The sequence below is a fragment of the Falco peregrinus genome, chromosome 2 (genome assembly GCF_023634155.1).
Source record: "Falco peregrinus isolate bFalPer1 chromosome 2, bFalPer1.pri, whole genome shotgun sequence".
In the NCBI taxonomy this organism is placed as follows: Eukaryota; Metazoa; Chordata; class Aves; order Falconiformes; family Falconidae; genus Falco; species Falco peregrinus.
Genome location: NC_073722.1, coordinates 14,678,407 through 14,694,682, shown reverse-complemented (window position 1 = coordinate 14,694,682; position 16,276 = coordinate 14,678,407). Strand labels below are relative to the sequence as shown.

At 59.5% G+C, this 16,276-nt stretch overlaps 1 protein-coding gene across 1 annotated transcript; it reads right to left on the bottom strand.

Moving 5' to 3' along the window:
- Positions 1 to 11,147: 11,147 nt before the first annotated feature.
- On the bottom strand, positions 11,148 to 13,047 carry POU4F2 (POU class 4 homeobox 2). The gene is made up of 2 exons (XM_055796485.1): positions 12,617 to 13,047; positions 11,148 to 12,189 (listed from the first exon to the last, which is right to left on the bottom strand). Exons 1-2 carry the CDS (start codon positions 12,920 to 12,922, stop codon positions 11,248 to 11,250), a joined length of 1,248 nt encoding a protein of 415 aa, XP_055652460.1. The 5' UTR covers positions 12,923 to 13,047; the 3' UTR covers positions 11,148 to 11,247.
- Between the last annotated feature and the right edge of the window lie 3,229 nt (positions 13,048 to 16,276).

The window sequence follows — 16,276 nt, the reverse complement described above, 5'->3', positions numbered from 1 at the left end:
TGTGCAGGGTACCGTTATGTGGCAAACAGCTTGTTTTTTCTTTACTGAACCAAGGCCAGTTTAAAGATTGACATGCCTAAAACATACACCCAAGTCTCAACTGATCTGACTGAGTAAGATCTGGCACAAAAACTAACAGAGGAGCCCAGCACCACTAGCCAGGTCAGCTGCTGATTTCCTCTGGGCAGGAAAATTTGCTCACAAGCACCAACAGGTGTATCTGGAAGGGCAAAGGAGGGAAAAGAGGGTCTGGAGAGGTGAAGGGAGGGTTGGTGTCAGCGCCTCTTTCCCAGGGATTCAGGGTCTGGAGGTGTATAAATCTAAAGATGAGAACTGAATAGCCCCAGCAATGCCTCTGTTGCTTTTTAAGGAGTAACTTTTTTTTTTTTTTCCCAACTTAACCTTTCGAGTTTCTCGGTTAAATCTTAGCATCAGTCAGAGCTCTCTTAATGTGAAGTCCAAGACCTTCTAAAACCATCAGTGAGGATGTGTAAAATGTTGCCACAGAAATGTCCGTTTCCATGTGGATGCTGGGGCTGCTTGTGTTAGCACATATCTGTGTGCAGGAGGACCCACTTAATTAAGGCCAGCCTCAGCCAGCAGAGCTGCGTTCAGGCTCCTGCTGCACTGGGAGGATGAGGAGCATTGCAACAGAAGCAGGAAAGGGTGAAGGAGGTGCCCTGGGTGTTGGAATGTTCACCCAAGCGGCGGCGTCTTCCTCAGGAGGGCCTGGGGGACCACACTCGACATGGCCCTCCCTCTATCTGTGCCTCCCCCAGCCTCAAAATGGTTTTAAAACTTTTAAGCCCACTTCAAACCGATGGAACAGATAGGGAAAGGGCTTAACTGTGAATATATCCCCAAGATTTTGTGCAGCGAGGCAGCTGACAGAGGGGACAGACCCCATGTGTGTCCCACACAAGGGAGAAGGCAGAAAATCACACACATACCAGAAAGCCTGCTCCAGGCAAGAGGTTTTATTAATGCTCCATCCTCAGGAAAAGTGTCAGTCTGAGTTTGTGCCTCATTTGACACTAGAGAACCCAACTAAAAGACCCAAATCTGAGGGAAGTCGGCTTTTGCCATTCCACTGCTGCTCCGCCTCCCCGGTGCGATAGCCCTGAGGCCGAGCTTTAAAACCAACGGCTACGCAGCTGCTGGGGAAGTAAACCACTTCTTGCCATAGTTCGAGGTGAATGGGTGTTTCACTGGGCATGCCATCCTCCCAGCATCCTGGAAGTAGGATATTCAAGGAAGTTGCTGGTTCTGCTGTTTGGAGGCGCTGTCAGGTGGGGCAGGGTCGGTCCCCTGGTCTGAGCACTCTCCTAGGATCTGGGAAACTTCTTTACAGTTCCTCATCCATCCCAAACTTCTCCATTTTCCTCTGCTCTAAGGTCAGGTAGCAGCACGTCCCTGCCTCCTGAGGATGTTGTGGGGATCAGTATGCTAAATACCATGAGGCGCTCTGGTACTGCCAGAGAGACGGGCAAAAGCACTGAACTGCCATAAAGACCCAGAAAGAATTACAAAATTCTAGGAAGAAAATCCTTAAAAAAAACCAAAAGGCGGTCCATTGGGATACAGTATTAAATACACTGTCAGTCACCCCCAGCACAGTTCTCACTTTTCTGTATGCTCTCTTCCACACACTGCCACTGCTTTTGCCATTTGAGCCTACAATGTGTGTAAAATGGGACTACTGCAGCACACGCAAGCGATGGAGTTTGGACTGTGTGTTTTCCTTCACAGAGTACTGCTGCCTTGGCACCAGAAACCTTGTAAGTAATGTGTTTTGCAAAAATCAATAAATAAAGGAGCAAATGAAAATGTCATCTACATAAATATGCCACAATAAGTTTAGTCTTTGGATCAAAGTGCTCAAGACGACACAGCTTTGAAACAGAAAGAGAGGAATCAAAATTACACATCCCTGCATATCTGCTCGGATGCCAGCTGTTTAACTGAGGCGTACATACCGTGGCTGATTAAATGAAAACATTTCAACAGCTGTCTAAAAAAAAGTAAAACCCTCTCCCTGTCTTCCTGGGGCTGCCTTGTACACCATCCCCGTGGGCTGCCCAGGAGAGCAGCCACTTGGCTCCAGCCCACACCTGCCCCGTCTCCGCTCAGCATGCAGGGGCCACCAAGCACACAGGGCTGCTCTGGGCTCAGCCAAAGGACGAGCAGTAAGATCCTTGGCAAGGTTTGGACATCACCGAGTCCTGGTGCCATTAACTTGCAAACCTGCATCTGGGCCAGAGCTCATCAGCTGGCTGGCTCTAATCTGGACTGTTCAATGAGTTGAAAGTAACGCTGGCCAATTCCGGGGGACAAAGCAGCTCGGCATGTGGAGGGGAGAGGCGCTGGTTTTCATAGCCGAGCCAGAGAGAGCCCTACCTCCCCAGCAGGGAAGAGGGCTTATGGAAGAGAAAAAGCTTTAGGTAAGTGGTGGGTGGTCTCTGGTGGCTGCCTCCCTCCCAGTCTGCAGAACCAGCTGGGAACCGTTCTCCAGCCCTGGGGCCAAGTGGCACCGCGTGATTGCTGATTCCCCTCCTCTCTTCCCCTCCCTCCCCAAAACTACGTGGGCACAACCAGCCTGCCTGGTTGGAGCAGATACTGTCCCCAGCCCATGGCCAGGCATTGCCTGGGAGGGTGTTTACCGGCTCCGACCAGCACGGCAGAGGCAAAGCTGTCAGTGGCCGGGCTGGTGGCCCCCTCCTGCTTTGTTCCCTGGTGTCGGCACAGCCAGGAGGGGCTGACCTGTGACACTAGCCCAGGCTCCGGTGGGGATGCACGAGGTGGCCTCCCAGAATCCCAGCCCCTCGGCTACACTGGGAGGATGGTGATACTCTCCTTGTAGCACAAGTGTTGCCACAAACCCCAGCACTGGGATTTAGTAGCGTCCTCAGCAGAGCTGGCAGCAATTGCGCAGCCTGGACTGCATCGGCTGTCACCCCTCTCCAAACACAGGCACCCCAACTGTGGGCGGCGAGTGCCCCCTTTCCCAAGCAGACAAGGCATTAACGTGGGCACAGAGACAGGGACCGGCACGTCACCCCTCCATCACCCCCAGCCCACTGCTGACATCCATCCACCTTGTGTCTGCCTATTGAGGGAAGCTGAAACAGAGAGTGATTTAAATTGCCATGAGGTGGGAAGGTAACAGGGAGCAGGCAGCCACCCCAGCAGTCGCTGATGAGCTGCACCAGTTAGCACGGGACCCGAGCTGGGCCTCCCCCACCGCAGTGCCCCTTCTCCATGAGGAAGGGCCAGTAGGAAAAGCGTGCGGGCATCTTCACGTTAAGGTATTTCAGTGCAAGAAACTTGGGGGAGCGATGTATCAAGGCACGTCCATTCACAGTCATTTTTAAGGATGCTGCATTTTAAGAATGTATTGTTAAAGACTGTATTTCTGAAATGAAGAGCAATTAGGAAAGAAATTTTACAACCCAGGAAGTAAAAACAATTTCAAAAGGTGAAATCTTTTGCTTTTTTTTTTTTTTTGGTATTGTGTTTGGGGGGGTGGATGGGGTTTGGTGGGTGTGTTTGTGTGCACCTGTGGGATGGAGGCTTTTATCATGCTAAAGTTTGCCACCACACGTGTCACTGCCAGAAGCAACCCCCAAGTCACAGCCATTAATGGGATGGGAACGGGACCTGTACACTGTGGCACATCTGCCATTTCTGCCCCCAAAATAAGGCAAGAAACTGAACCGCTTTTCACTTGCTTAAAAGCTGCATAGAATACTGTCATCATTGTAACACAAGACTTTTCCATGGCTTTCCCTCCCCATCTGGCATGGGCTGACTTGCCCAGCTATGTTTGACATGATCTTTTGTAATGGCTTTGTTAAATACAGACAAAGCTATCTCCCTGTAAAATGCCCCCCCCCAAAAAACGTATGTTCTCAGTGTTAAGTTTATCCCACCTACTTCCACAGCTTTCCCTCCAAAAGAACGTGGTGCCACAGGCAAGAGAAAAGCTACAAGGGTTTTGACTGAGTAGGCAGGTAAGGAAGGGAATTCCACCACGCAGTGAGCCCTTCCCAAACGCAGCCAGCCACGCATGTGTGCCCACACGCACCCCGAGAGGACTCGATCCCTGAATGCCACAAGCAAACAGACAAGAAACACGTGCTGGCCACGTGCACGGCAGCATGCCCTTGTGCTACATCTCCCATGTGCTCCTGGTGTCATTAACTGTGAGCACATCTGCGAGTAGGCTTCAACGTGTCAGCCTGGGGCCTTCTGGTGGCTCTTTGGGCCTCCTGGGTTTGCCTACCCAGGGCGTTGCTTTTGCTTCTCATCCCAAAGGCATTTTTGTCTTCGTCTGCCCAGAGAGCACGTGGGACCAGTACAGTGGCAGTGGCTCTAGGAGGGGACTCACACTGCTGGCGACCACCCTGTGACCTGCAGAAGACGTGTCCAGCTCTGCAGGAGCACCCTTCCCTCGCGTAGGGGCCAGGGCTGTACGCACCCCACCTCGCACCGATGGGCCCCCCGGGCTCGCCGCCCAAGGGGCAGGGAGGGCTGGCTGCAGCCGCGCGTGGCTGCTGATGTACCGCGCTCCTGGCGGGGGGGGGGGGGGGGGGGGGAGATGAATGTCCCCAGGGTGTCAGCATGCGGTGGGACCAGGAGGTGAGGCGAACGCCCATTTGACGCTGGCCTGTGTGGAAAGCTCGTGGGAGCCCCTGCGGGGGCAGCTGCGCAGGCTGGCTGCTGATGCAGTGCCCACCCCACCCCGCAGCCCCCACCGCCCTGGCCCCCCACTCGTACACTCGTGGGGGAGGTCTGGGGGCAAAGGGGCCTTTCCGATGCGTGGTGAGAGTCCCCTCCTGCGGGGGGGTGGAAGATCGCCGGCGCCCCCCGCCCCCCCCCCGCCACCCGAGTGCCGCCGGGGCAGCGGGCGCCCCTCCCCGGGGCCTCCGGGCGGGTTCTGCGGGGCTCCGTGTACCTGCCCCGGGGGGGGCCGGCCCCGCCGCACGGCTGTCACCGCCGCCTCCTCCCCGTTATTTACATCCCTCTTTAGCAGTCTAATTACCCGCTTTATTGCTTTCGCCTGGGGGAAGCCCGGGGACGGCGGCGCAGGGGGGACCCTCCTCGCAAGCCCCCGCCGCGCTCCGCTCCGCACCGCACCGCACCGCCCGGGGGCGGGGGGGGCGGGGGGACCCAGCTCAGCCGGGAAGGTCCCCTCACCGCCGGGCTGGCAGCCGCACGTCGGGCGGGGAGGGGCGGAGCGGGGCCGGCGGGCCCAGGCAGCCCCGGGGGGGCCGGCGGGGCGCTCCCCCGCCCCGCAGCCCCTGCCGGGCGGCTGCACCGCGTTGCGCCCAGGCGACCCGCGCCATCGGAGGGGGAAATCCCGGCGGGATAGATGGATTCTCAGATAAGCAGCGGAGGTAATTTATTGGCCTTTATGTCTTCCGATGGAGTGGGGGAGATACGGCGGAATGGTGGCTGCACTTCATTAAGGGGGCTGACTCCGCCTCAGCCGAAAGGGGGTGCCCCCCCCGGCGCCGGGGATGCCCCGCGCCCAGCCCGGGCAAGGGACGAGCCCCGGTCGCCCCCCGCCAGCGCCCGTCGCGCCGCTGCCGCCGCCCCGGGGGGAGCCCCAGCGTCTCCCCGCTCATCCAGGTTGTCCGCGCCGCGCTCGCTCCTCCAAACTCATCTAAATTACATCAATAACAGAGCGCACTCTTTAATGAGCTCTCAACTTTAAAGACTTGAAGGATATTAACAAGCCGCTTGACAAATGGTGCTTAGAAGCACATTAAAGACGCTGCTAATGGAGCGCATAATGACGGCTAATTTTCGATCAGATATAAATTAGAGCCCCAACAGTTATTTGCCTTAAGGACTTTATGTAAATGATCCTGTTCTGTATAAACGGGGAGGCGAGCCCAGCCGAGCCCCGCCGCGCTGCTCGGCGCTGCCGCAGCCGGACGGGCCCGCAGCCCCCGGCCCCGGCCGCCGCGGAAACACCGCGGGGCTGCGCGGGGCGCCGCGCCTGCCTCCTCCTCCACCCCCCCGCCCTGCGGCCGGGCGGGTGTGCGGGGGAAGGAGGAGGAGGCCGAAGGCTCGTCCCGCTGGCGGCCTGGCTGCGGAGGGGAGGGGGCGGCTGCGCCCGCGGGGGGGCCAAAGGCCCGCGGGGTGGGGGCGACCGGGCAGCGCTGCGCCCCGGGGCTCCGCGGCCACGGAGGGCTGGGGCAGGGCCGAGGCGGGGCCCATCTGCGAGGCCGGCCCCTGCAGGCGCACACGCTCCGGGGCTGCCCAGCTGCCGCCCGGCGCTCCTGCAGGCGCCTTTTTTCTTCCTCCCTTGTTTTGGTCGGGGGGGGGGGGGGGGGCAGGTTTTTGATTTGGAGTTTGTTTGGGAGTTTTTTTCTTGCTTTTCATTTTTTTGGCAATAAGTGCCAGCTAGGGGCCCGGCCCCGGGACAGGGAGGGTGACCCGCTGCAGCACAGCGGCCGCGCTCCTGCCCCCGGCCGGCGGCAGCCCCCGGGTCAGCAACCCCCCCGCCGCGGGAAGGGGCGCCCGGCTGCCTGCGGGAACCCGCGGGGTTTTCCTGGGGGTTCGGGGAGATTCTTTCTCCTTCCTCCCCATCCCGCTTGCTTGCGGGCTGGTCTCCTTCCTCCAGAACCAGCATTTACCTTGACCGCGGGACAGGTGCCCCTGCTGCGCCGCCCGGCTCCCTCCTCCGGCAGGGCACGGGGGTCTCGCCTGCCAAAGCAACAACAAAGGGGAGAGGGAGTGTGGTGTCCCCTAGCCGCGTTACCACGCCGGGACCACACAGCCGCCGGGCTGCCCTGGGAGCGGGGCCGCTGCTGGGGGCCGCCACCGCCGCGCTCGGGGTGCGGGGGGTGGCGGGGGCCGCGCTCCCCCCGCACCCCCGGAGCAGCAGCCCCCTCCCCCCCCGAGAGAGGATCTGGGGAGAAAAAACGGCGACCCCTCCATCCTTCCCCGCGCCTGTCCGCGCAGCGACCCGCGGGCCGGGGCGCACTGCCGCCCGCCGGGGCGCGCAGGGGGCGCGCAAGTTGCGCGGGAGCGGAGGGCCCCGCCGGCGGCCGTACTCACCCGGGCGGTCCCGGGGCTGTGCCTCCTGCTCCGCGCTCGCTGTCCCGATCCATCGATTTGTTCCTGGAAAAATGCGACGCATTCTTATAGCAGCTAGGAGCAATTAATATTGCATTAACCCTATTAAAACAAAAAAAAAAAAAAAAAAAGGAAAAATCCGCACCCTATCAAAGCCATCTATTATTAACGCGAGGGTAATTGGAGACCCGAGACGTGGGGCTGCGCGTGTCGTGGGGCACGAGAGGCGGACACGCGCGTGACGGCGTGGCGGGAAGGAAGGAAGGGGAGCCGAGGGTGGCTAATATTTAATTTCAGGTCTGTGGTTTTCTAATTCGAGATTAAAAGCAGTCACGTCTTTGAAGCCAGGCACTTGGTGTAAATGTACAGTTAAAATATTCTATTCCACAGTCCCCAGACAGAGCTCTGCTACTCCCAGGCTTCATTAAATTTTAATTATCATCCCAGACTGGAGCAAGGGAAGAGGGGGAAGACTGTCCACCTAATTGCAATTGATAAAGGCAAAAAAGCCTAGATCTTTTTCCTCGCCGTGCACGCACAGCAGTTGTTGTTGTTGTTGTTTTAAATGCGGGCAAAGCCCAGCGAGGGCAGCGTGAGCGTCTCCACCTATAGATCTGCTGTTTGCAAAAGATGCACGTGAAGGAAAGCCGGGAAGTGATGTTATAGATGGGTGTTGGGGGGGGGCATCAGCTCTTGGCGAGATCTGGCGAAAGATCAACGGAGGAGACAGGGACCCTCATTAGGGCTCAGCAGCTTATTGTCTCCCAAAACAAAGCGCGCCGGTGCCTCGGAGCTCCCGGGCCGGGCGGCGGAGGGGCTGCCCCCTGCCCGCCCTGGCTCCCCCGCAGCCCGGGCGCCTCTGCCCCCCGCCCCTCCCCCCCGGCTCTTTCGGCCCTTTTCGTTTGTTAATAATCCGCATGTGTGGGACGGGCAGGTACTGGGAGAAGTCGACTAATTGCCTGGGGTTTTTCAATTTGGGCAACTAGAGAGCAGTCTATCTCCAGGCAGTAAAAGGTAAAAAATAAAACCCACCGCGTTTGCTTTCTAAGCAGCTTCCTATTATCACATCGCCACTTAATTTTATTTCCATTCTCTCCAAGTTAAATAGAAAGCCGAGCTCACAGGGGAGCTGCCATGTGCCTACAGACTGGGGATGTCAAGCAGAGAGACTCACTGTGCAAAGTTAATTTCAATTCCCGAGGAGGATTTCACATTCTCGCTCGCTCTGACCCACAGTAATTAGCTGAGATAACTAATGATTACTTACTTATTCCTTGTAATTATCTGGATTTAATAATTCGCTGTGTAATTTATTAATTCGCCCGTAATAGCCTTTAAGTGAATGGCTCATTTAAGAGGGCGAAGCGGCGGTTCAGGGGCGGTTCACCGCCTGCGCCTACGGAGGGTTTTGGGGGGCTCTCTTGCTGCTTCCGGGGGTCCGCCCGGACCCTCGCCTGGGCCCGCCGCTTTCCGCCCCCTTCTGCACCCCCCACCCCCCCAGCCTCTTCAAACAACGCCGCGCCCGCGGAGGTTGCACGAAAGCCCAGCCCGCGGCGGGGGGGGGGGGCATTTCCCACGGGGAGAGGTGTGGCGGGGCGCGCAGGCTGCGCGGAAGGGCCGCGCTGCCCTCCCCGAGACCCGCCAGCAGCGGCTGCAGGAGGAGCCGAGCGGCGCTGCGCGCCCGCGGGAGCCCTGCGCGCCCGCGGGGCCGTACGGTGCCGTCGCTGTAGCAATGACGGTACTGGCAGCGACAAGCGCCAGCCGTGCCGGGGCCGCGGAGGGCCGGGGGCAGGGGGCGCCTGGGCCGGCTGGGGACGAGGCGCTTCTTCCGCGCCCGCGGAGCCGCCACCGCGGCCGTGCCAGCAGGCCGGGCTCTCGGGGTGCCCGAGCGGCTTTGAAGGTGCAGCTGGAGCTGGCGGCTGGGCAGGAAGATGAATATTTAATAGCGGCTCGTGGGCGACCGCCCCCCCCGCGCCGCCGTCGGGTTTCCCCGGCTTTTGTGAGCGCCACGCGAGGAAATCGCTTGTTTCTTCCCGGTTTTTTGGGGGGTTTTTTGCGCTCGTGTGCGTGCGTGGCACCTTTGGACGCCCCGCGCCAGGAAGCAGAGCGTCTGGGACAGCGGGGGTCGGCGTGGGGACACCCCCCTCACACACACACACCCCGCACGGTCACAGCCACGCACACGGTCACCCGCGGCCGCCGCCGGGCGGGCGGGGCGGGGCGGGGCGCGCGCAGCGGAGCTGTCCGTGGTGCTGCCGCCGGCCGCCCCCCAACCCCCGGGCCGCCCCCCGACCCCTGGGCCATCCCCCCACCCCGGGCCACCCGCCCACCCCCCCGGCCAGCCCCCCCCCGGCCTGGCCGCCCCCCCGGGCCGCTCCCCGGCCTGGCCGCTGGGCTGGAGCGAGCCCCGCGCCCCGGAGGCGGTGTTGAGCTCGGGCAGAGACGTGCGGTGGAAAACAACAAGCAGCAAACGCGCTTTGCCAATAAAACGTTAAAATCCTTTTTTCTCTTTTTTTTTAATGAAAGACGATTTAACAACATTTAAAAATAAGTTAGTACATTACTAGAATAAATAAACCTCCTATTAACAAAAAAAAAAAAAAACAACCCACAACCAACCAAACAAACAAACAAAAAAAAGCCAACGAAATCGGGTCATGTACAGAACTTAAGACTTCAAACAGTCTCGGATAGAACAGCGATACAGCGGAATCTGTAAGAATATATCTATATGTGCGTCAACGCCAATGAAATATTTACAATACATACAGGTACCCAACCGAGTACCCCCGTTTTATTGTTGTTGTTCCAAAAGAAAGATACCAAACCGATCGTGAATTTACAAGCAGTGCAGCCTCGCTCGCTCGCTCCCTTTCCTACAAATTGAAATTTGGCTTCTCTACAAACGGACCTCCAAAAGGGACTAGCCTCCGTGGGAAAAGTATTGCAATTAAAGGTAACAAATAACCGACTGACCAAATAAATAAATAAATAAGCAATCGGATAGATAGATAGATAGATGATAGATAGATAGATAGATAGATAGATAGATAGATAAACCGAGCCGGTCTGAATACCGTCGCGATACAGCTTTGAAATCGAGAAAGACGGAGAGATATTGTGCTGGCAAGGAACCTGAAGCGACAAACCCACCCACCCCCCTGCTGTCACCTACGCGGCCACGTCCTTTCTCGCTTCGGGAGCAGCGTGTGGTGGGGACAATATGGGAATCCCCATTAAATATGTAACGCGGTAAACAAATACCTCGGACAGTGAATCAGGCTACACAAATAATGTAGGACATCTACTACAGGGTGCCGACGCCGTACGAATAAGAATACTCGCCAGAGAAATACCTTAGGTTCAGGTGACAATTTACAGATGGCCAAAAGGGACGTTAAGAAGAAGGAGAGAAAAGCTCACGTTCATAAATCCTACCAACACAAAATATTTGATTCTCACTATCCTTTTTTTTTTTAATTTATATCAAGACTTAAGGAGGTGTAATTAATTAGAATGAGCACAAAATGAAGTTGCTAGAGAGAGAAATTAATAATTTACAAGGGGTTGTTTGGCAGTAATCTAATAATAGCTTTTGAAGACCAGTGAACACAGCAGGATCAGCTCTTTCCCTAAGCGTTATAACTTCAGAGAAGGAAAAGGATAATAACAACAGTAAAAATATATATATATTTATATATTTATAATACGCAGTGTAAATGCAGAAAAACCTGCCATCTGTTTTTTTAAATCATTATTATTATTATTATTATTATTATTTAAATCAAAATACTTTTGAGACGTGTCTCGCGGCGCAAGCCTCAACTCTAAGATTCAAGTTTGGGTCCCGAGAAAGCCGTGCCACCGCGGGCGCGCTGCGACCCGCACCTGTCACTGCGACCCGCACCTTCGCGCCGCACCCAGGCGACGTCTGTTAAGAATAAAAACCAGCGGTACTTGCCGGGGCGGCTCCGGGCGGCGGCTCCGCGGGGAGGTCCCCTCCGAAAGTTGGGCGCAGGGCGGGCGGTGGGGTGGGCTGGGGGCAGTGGGGTGGGGTGGTGGTTTGGGTTTTTTTTTTCCTCCTTTCCTTTTTGTTGTTGGAGGGGGGGGTTGTTGTGTTGTGTTTTTTGATGGGGATGGGGATGCTCCTGCGCGGCCGGCTCAGATGCCAGCCGAGTACTTCATGCGCTTCTGCTTCTGGCGCTGGTTGCAGAACCAGACGCGGACCACGTTCTTCTTGAGGTCCAGCTTCTCGGCGATGGCGGCGATCTTCTCGGAGGAGGGCCGGGGCTGGAGGGCGAAGTAGGCTTCCAGCGAGCGCTTCTCGGGGGCGGCGATGGAGGTCCGCTTGCGCTTCTTCTCCGCGCCGCTGAAGAGCTCGGGCTTGGCCAGCTTCTCGCGGTGGGACTTCTCCGCCTCCTCCAGCCAGGCCTGCAGGATGGGTTTGAGGGCGATCATGTTGTTGTGGGAGAGGGTGAGGGACTCGAAGCGGCAGATGGTGCTCTGGCTGAGGGAGCCCACCCCCGGGATCTTCAGGTTGGCCAGCGCCGAGCCCACGTCTGCCTGGGTGACCCCCAGCTTGATGCGGCGCTGCTTGAAGCGCTCGGCGAAGGCCTCCAGGTCGCGGGGGTCGGCGTCCACGTCGCTCATGCAGCCCATGTGGGCCGGCAGCCCGTGGGCGTGGGCCATGCCCAGCGCCGCCGGGTGCATGGGGTTCATGCCGGCCATGTGGGGAGCGTGGCCCGGCGTGGAAACGACGGCGCCGTCGGGGGCAGCCATGGCCCCCAGCGCCAGCCCCGGCGTCAGGTGCTCCAAGAGTTCCCCCTCCAGCGCCTGATGGGGCTGGTGGTGGTGGTGGTGGTGGTGGTGATGGTGGTGGTGGGTGCCCGACAGGGCGGACGGGTGGGAGATGGGCACCGAGGAGGAGGAGGCGGCCGAGGTGCAGGGGATGGTGTTCATGGTGTGGTAGGTGGCGTCCGGCTTGAAGGGGCTGTGGTGCGGCGGGTGGTGGTGGTGGCTCTTGCTCGGGGAGACGATGTCCACCGCTGCCAGGGCTTCGGCGCGGGCCAGCAGGCTCTCGTCCAGACCGCCGAATATATTGCTCTGCAATTGCAAATAGAAGGCACACATAACGCTCAGCAGGGAATTCGCCTCCCCGCGCACTCCGCCGTGCCACTAAAACCTTCCCAGCATGTTAAAAGAGAAATCCTGGAGAAGGGCGGGGGGGGGGGAGGGGGGGAAGAGGAGAAGAGGGAGCGAGCGGGGCGAGGGAGCGGGCGCGGCGCGCAGCCGCTGGCGCGGAGGCAGCAGCCGGCGGCGGGCGGGCGGGCGGACACACGCACCAGCCGCACGCAGCATCCCAGGTCATAAAAATTAATACGGGCGGCAGGAGCCGCCGCATGCATAAGTTGGGCGAGCGCCCGGTGGCGCCGGGTGATTTGCTGCGCGGCCATGAAAAAATCATCAGGCGGATCCGAGGGGCCGCCGAGGGGCTCCCCTTAAAGCGGGGCGGCGGGCGGCGGGCACCTACCGGAGGGGCGGGCAGGCAGGCCCGCCGCATCGCCTCCGCGCCGCCGCCGCCGGGGCCGGAGCCCGAGCCGGAGCCGGAGCCGCCGCTGCCGGGGCCGGAGCCGGAGCCGGAGCCGGAGCCGCGTCCGGCGGAGCCGCCGGTGCCGGTGCTGCTGGGGGAGCTGGCGGCGGGGGCGGCGGCGCCGGCGGAGGGGCAGGGCGAGGCGGTGTGCAGGGCCGAGTACTTGGTTTCGTGGAGGCCGCCGCCACCGCCGCCGCCGCCGTGGGGGAGGCCGAAAGGCTGCTTGCTGCTGAGGGACATCATCATGGTGCTCGCCGCCGCCGCGGCCCGGCCCGCCGGCAGGCGACCGCCGGAGGAGGGCAGGGGCGCGGGGCCGGGGGCCCGGACCCCCCGGAAAAGCCACAGGAGCCCCGGACACCCCCCTCCGCGCCCCACCCCCCCCCCCGCAAAAAAAAAAAAAAAAAAAATCCCACTCGCCCCCCAGCCGGGTGCCCGAGCCCCGCCGGGGAGGACGCGGCCGGGAGAGGCGGCTCCGGCGAGCCGGGGATGCGCGGGGGATGCGCGGGGAATGCGCGAGGGATGCGCGGGCTGCCTCCCGCCCGCCCGCCCTCCGCCCGGCTCTCGCTGCCGTCCGCCGCCTCCGCTCCGGCGCCGGCCCTCGCCTCTCGCGAAGTGCTCTCCCCGCCGCCGCGCCGGTGGGTTTTACTCTCTCCCCTCCCTCCCCTCCCCTCTCGCCTGTCACTACAGCCCAACTCCTCGGGAAGAGCCCTCCGCGCCTGCCTCCTCGGCCCCGGCCCCCTCCTCCGCCGCTCCCTGCCCGCCCCCCGCCGCCCCCGCGCCCACGCCCACGCGTGCTCCCTCACTCACCGCCGCGCCGCGCCCCGCCGCCTCCCGGAAAGGGGAGGGAAAAAGCCAAAAAAGAAAAAAAAAAAAATAGGAGGGGGGGTATTCGACACTTCCCCCGGCCCCTAATACACCCTCCATTAAAAAAAAAAATAAAAAGAAAGAAAAAAAAAAGAAAAAAAAAAAAGACGAACGGGAAAAGTCCCGTCCGGACTGACCGGGAGCCCAGCGCCACCCGGTGTCCCGGGCGCTGCCCCGGCGCGGCTCGTCGCTCCGGCGGGGCCCCGGGGGCGGTGGGGGCGGGGGGCGCCGGGCGCTGCGCGGGGGGCGCGGAGGGAAAGGCGGGGAGCGGGGCCGGGGTCTGTGTGTGTCTGTGTGTGTCCCGGCGTCCCCCACCGGCGGGGAGCCGCGGCGATCCTCCCGCAAAAGCGCACCGCTGTCCCGCTAACTTCCCCCTGCCTTTCCCTTCGAAAAAGAGGGAAAGGAAAAAAAAAAAAAGAGAGAGAAAATAAATCAGGGAAAGTCAGCTTTACTGAAGTGGCCGGGTTTATTTCCATGATTTTCACTTTGCAGCAGGAAGGTTAAAATAAGTGCTTAGGTGTTTAATTTCTCACCTAAACAGCAGACTTGGTAATTTTAAAGGAAATAAAAAAAATTACATTGTATCAGCTCTCACTGTCGCCAGCTCGGAGAAATGAAATAAATCAAAGTTAAAAGCTTGAGTATCATTTAATTATGGTGCGAATAGCGCTTGGAAAGAAGTAGAACAACATCTCTAAACAAATTATGGCCGGGCCAGGAAGGAATTATTAGATTGAAATTTCATTTAGGCTCGGGAGACACAGCGCTTCAATATGTAATCTGTTATGCCTCATCTGATTTGTATGCTTAATTCAGCTTGACGAATTTATTAGTTTTCATAATAGTAAAAAAATTGAGCAGCACTATGGGCTAATGCATTGTGTGTACTATAAATTGTATGTCACCGTTGAAAGGCTGAAGTCTATAGAAATCTTTTATTAATGACAACATAGGAAAGAGGATTTTCTTGCAAGCCTTTAAGGAGTTCATGCCAAACCTCCGCGCTTCGTGTCTCGGTAGGCTATTAACATATCGTCATACTAATTAGGCTACTTCATGAGTGATATAATTTCAAACTTTAAATTATGTTCTAATTAACAAGGGTTGTCCAATTTGCTTAATCTTCAAAAGGCTTTTGGCTTGTCTAATTAGTCTAAAGCATCGAGCATCTCCAACGCCCAAGAAAAAGCCATCAATAACATTTTGCGTGTTTTCCGTGAATCCCGGGCAGAGCCCACGCGGGGCGCGGCCGGGACTGGCACGATGCCAGCGGCCCCTCCGCCGGGGGCCCCGCAGCGCGCGCTCCCGCCCCCCTCCGCCCCCCCTCCCCCCCCGGCAGTGGCCGCGGCCCTTAGCGCTCCGGCGCGGACGTGCGGGGAGGTGTGCGGGCAGCGGAGGGAGATCTCCCGCTGCCGGGGGAGGGGGTGGGGTGGGGGTGGGGAGGAAGGGAAAAAAAAACAAAAACCCAAGAAGAAAATACCTGGTTGGCGCCGGGCAGTGCGAGGGCAGCCCGGCCACCGGTCCGCGCCGCCGGGAAAGGGCTCTGGGCTCTGCCCGCCCCGCTCGCCGGCGGAACTTCGGCGGAGAGAAGGGCGAGGAGAAAAACCTCGCCACGCTATACATTTAACCCCTCCCGCACTGAGTTTAATTACTCGCAATAGTTGTCCTAATGTATGCTGTCACACGGGAGAATTGAGAACGCATATCGTTAATACGAATTAATCTTGACTTTAATAGCAACTGACAACCGATCTCCAAAACGCTGAGCGCTTATCGCCGCTCCGAACGGCCGCCGCGGGGGTGCGGAGCCAGGGAGCGGAATAGCCGCGGAAACTTTGCCGGGTGCCGGGCCCGGCAGCGACCCCGGGGGTCCCCGCGGCGGCCGCGGCTGCCGGTGCCCCCCGCGCTGCAGGGTCCCGCCGCCCCGGCCCCGCGCAGCGCCCTGCCCGCCCCGCCGTTCCGGATTTCCCCCATTTACCCCCGCCTGGTATTGGCTTTTTTGTTTTGTTTGTTTTGTTTTTGGGTTTGGGGTTTTTTTTGGAGAGGGACGCCCCGATGCCCAGCTGCACACCCCGCCCGGTGTCGCCGCGGGAGCCGTAGCAGGCGTGGAGCCCCCGCCGCCCCCCGGCTGCTCGTCGCCCCCCCGGGGCCGCGGGCCCCGCAGCCGGCTCGGCGCACGAGCGGGCCGCTAAATAAAGGGAGAGACACCCCAACCCCCCCCTTCCCCACGCCCACACCCTGACCCACGCAGACATCTGGGGAGAAATCACTGTCGCCTCTCATGTATCCATGTTCTGATTTACGATTAAAATTTAAAGACGCGCATTCATATTTTACCGAACCTAATGCGCCCTATGAATTTTTAATCCATTAAGATGCGGGCTACACTTTGAGCAAACTCTACCTTTGTTTTGAACGCCGGGCAGCGGCGGCTCTGCCTTTGCTGGAGGGGCGGCCCCGGTGCCCCACATCGCCCCCGGCCCCCGCCTCCTCCGGGCCGCTCCCCCGGGGCTCGGGGGCGCCCGGGCCCCGCCGCCGCGGGGGCACCGCGGCTGCGGAGAGCTGCAACCCGCGGAGCGCCGGCAGCCAGCGGACGGGACGCCCCGTCGAGGCACCCCCGGCGGTACCTCCGCACCCCAGTACCCCCCATCCCGGCAGCCCGGCGCCGCTGCCCGCACTGCTCCCGCTCCCGCTCCCCCTCTCCCCTCCTCCAAATCCGGGTGCGGAGCCGGTGCG